General features: G+C 36.2%; 1 protein-coding gene across 1 annotated transcript; it reads right to left on the reverse strand.

The window, feature by feature from the left end:
* Nucleotides 1-394: 394 nt before the first annotated feature.
* Nucleotides 395-949, reverse strand: LOC110712283. Its single transcript, XM_021890743.1, has one exon. It carries the CDS (start codon nucleotides 947-949, stop codon nucleotides 395-397), a length of 555 nt encoding a protein of 184 aa, XP_021746435.1.
* Between the last annotated feature and the right edge of the window lie 672 nt (nucleotides 950-1,621).

A 1,621-nucleotide genomic window follows, 5' to 3' on the forward strand; every position in this document is an offset into this window, starting at 1 on the left:
TGCTTTCATTCAAGTCAAATTCAATGACTTCATCTACTACCTTGACTGAAATTTTTGCACTCTCAACATCAATCATAGCACCCGAGGTAGGAAGAAAAGGTCTGCCAATAATAATGGGAATGGTAGCATCTTCATCCATTTCAAGAACCACCAAATCTACCAGAATTACAAACTTCCCTATTCTCAAAGGAACATCCTCAACCTTTCCCTTAGGAATCTTAATTGCCATATCGCCCAATTGCTAGGTAATTTTGGAAGGCATAAGTTCCCCTAGCTCAAGTCTTTGATAAACAGAATATGGCATTAGGCTAATACTAGCTCCTAAGTCACATAAGGTATTATCAATTTGCATCTTTTTAATGGCACAAGGGATAGAGAAGTTTTTGGGATCTTTTCACTTGAGTGGCATCTTGTTCATTATAATTGCATTACAATTCTCGGTCATGTTGACTGTCTCCACCACATAACAAGTTCTCCTACCACTCAAAATTTCTTTGAGGAATTTTGCATAGTTGAGCATTTGGGTAAAAACTTCGGTAAAAGGTAGAGAAAGATAAAGTTGCTTAAGCATGTCAATAAATATTCCAAATTGTTCATCCAACTTATGTCTCATGAAAATTTGTGGATATGGAAGCTTGGGTTTCACAATTTCTTTCTCCACTCTCACCTCTCTAGGTGTCTCAATCACAACCTCACTCAAAGATGCACCATTTTTCTCATCCTCTACCAAGACCTCCTTAGTTCCACTCTTCCTAAGCAAACTCTCCTCAAGAACCTTACCACTCCTTGGTACAATAGAATTCACGGGTCTCTTGAGATCTAAACCTTGGGAAGGTAAAGAAGAAGGACTAGCATGGTCTTTCAAAGAATTGGCAAGCTGAGAAATTTGGTTTTCAAGCATCTTATTATGAGTCATCACCTCATTGAGTTTCTTGTCACTTACGGCCATGTAAGTGCGCAACAAATTTGTTTGATTTTCAATGATTTCCTCCAAATTAGTCCTAGATGATGAGTGATCAGGGTAAGATAGGTCGTTAAACTACCACCCTAACCAAATTAATCATTTGTAATACCTAAACTTACACTTAACTAGTTAGTGGCAAGTAAAGGGTCGAACCCAAAAGGACTAAGTGTATCAATTTGTGCTAGTTAGACTACTAGGAAATCTTGTGAGATAGAGAGAGGTTCAACTAAACACAACTAAGAACAAATAACTAAAACTAGGGAAAGTGGAATCCAATTACATCAATACATTCAATAACATCATACAATTAGATGAAAATGACCTTGATTAGGAACAATAAACACATTTAACTCACTCTCGCATAATTAAGCATGTTAATTATCCTACTTCTTTAATTCACTCTCGTGCAACTAGCCTAGAAAAGGTATGGAAGAAATTAGGGCTCTCAACCAACTCACTCTCGCACAATCGATTGAAAGCACAATTAAGAACATAGAATCAATTAGCTAGAAAGATTCTAATCCATAAAAGCATCATCCATACACAATAATCAAGAAACAATTCCATACTAATCACAATCAATCATTCAATTATTAACATAACCTTCATCCATTTCCCTAGAATAAAATCTAAGCTAACCTAATGAAGAAAGACATG

Source organism: Chenopodium quinoa, unplaced genomic scaffold (assembly GCF_001683475.1).
Source record: "Chenopodium quinoa cultivar QQ74 unplaced genomic scaffold, ASM168347v1, whole genome shotgun sequence".
Taxonomy (NCBI): Eukaryota; Viridiplantae; Streptophyta; class Magnoliopsida; order Caryophyllales; family Amaranthaceae; genus Chenopodium; species Chenopodium quinoa.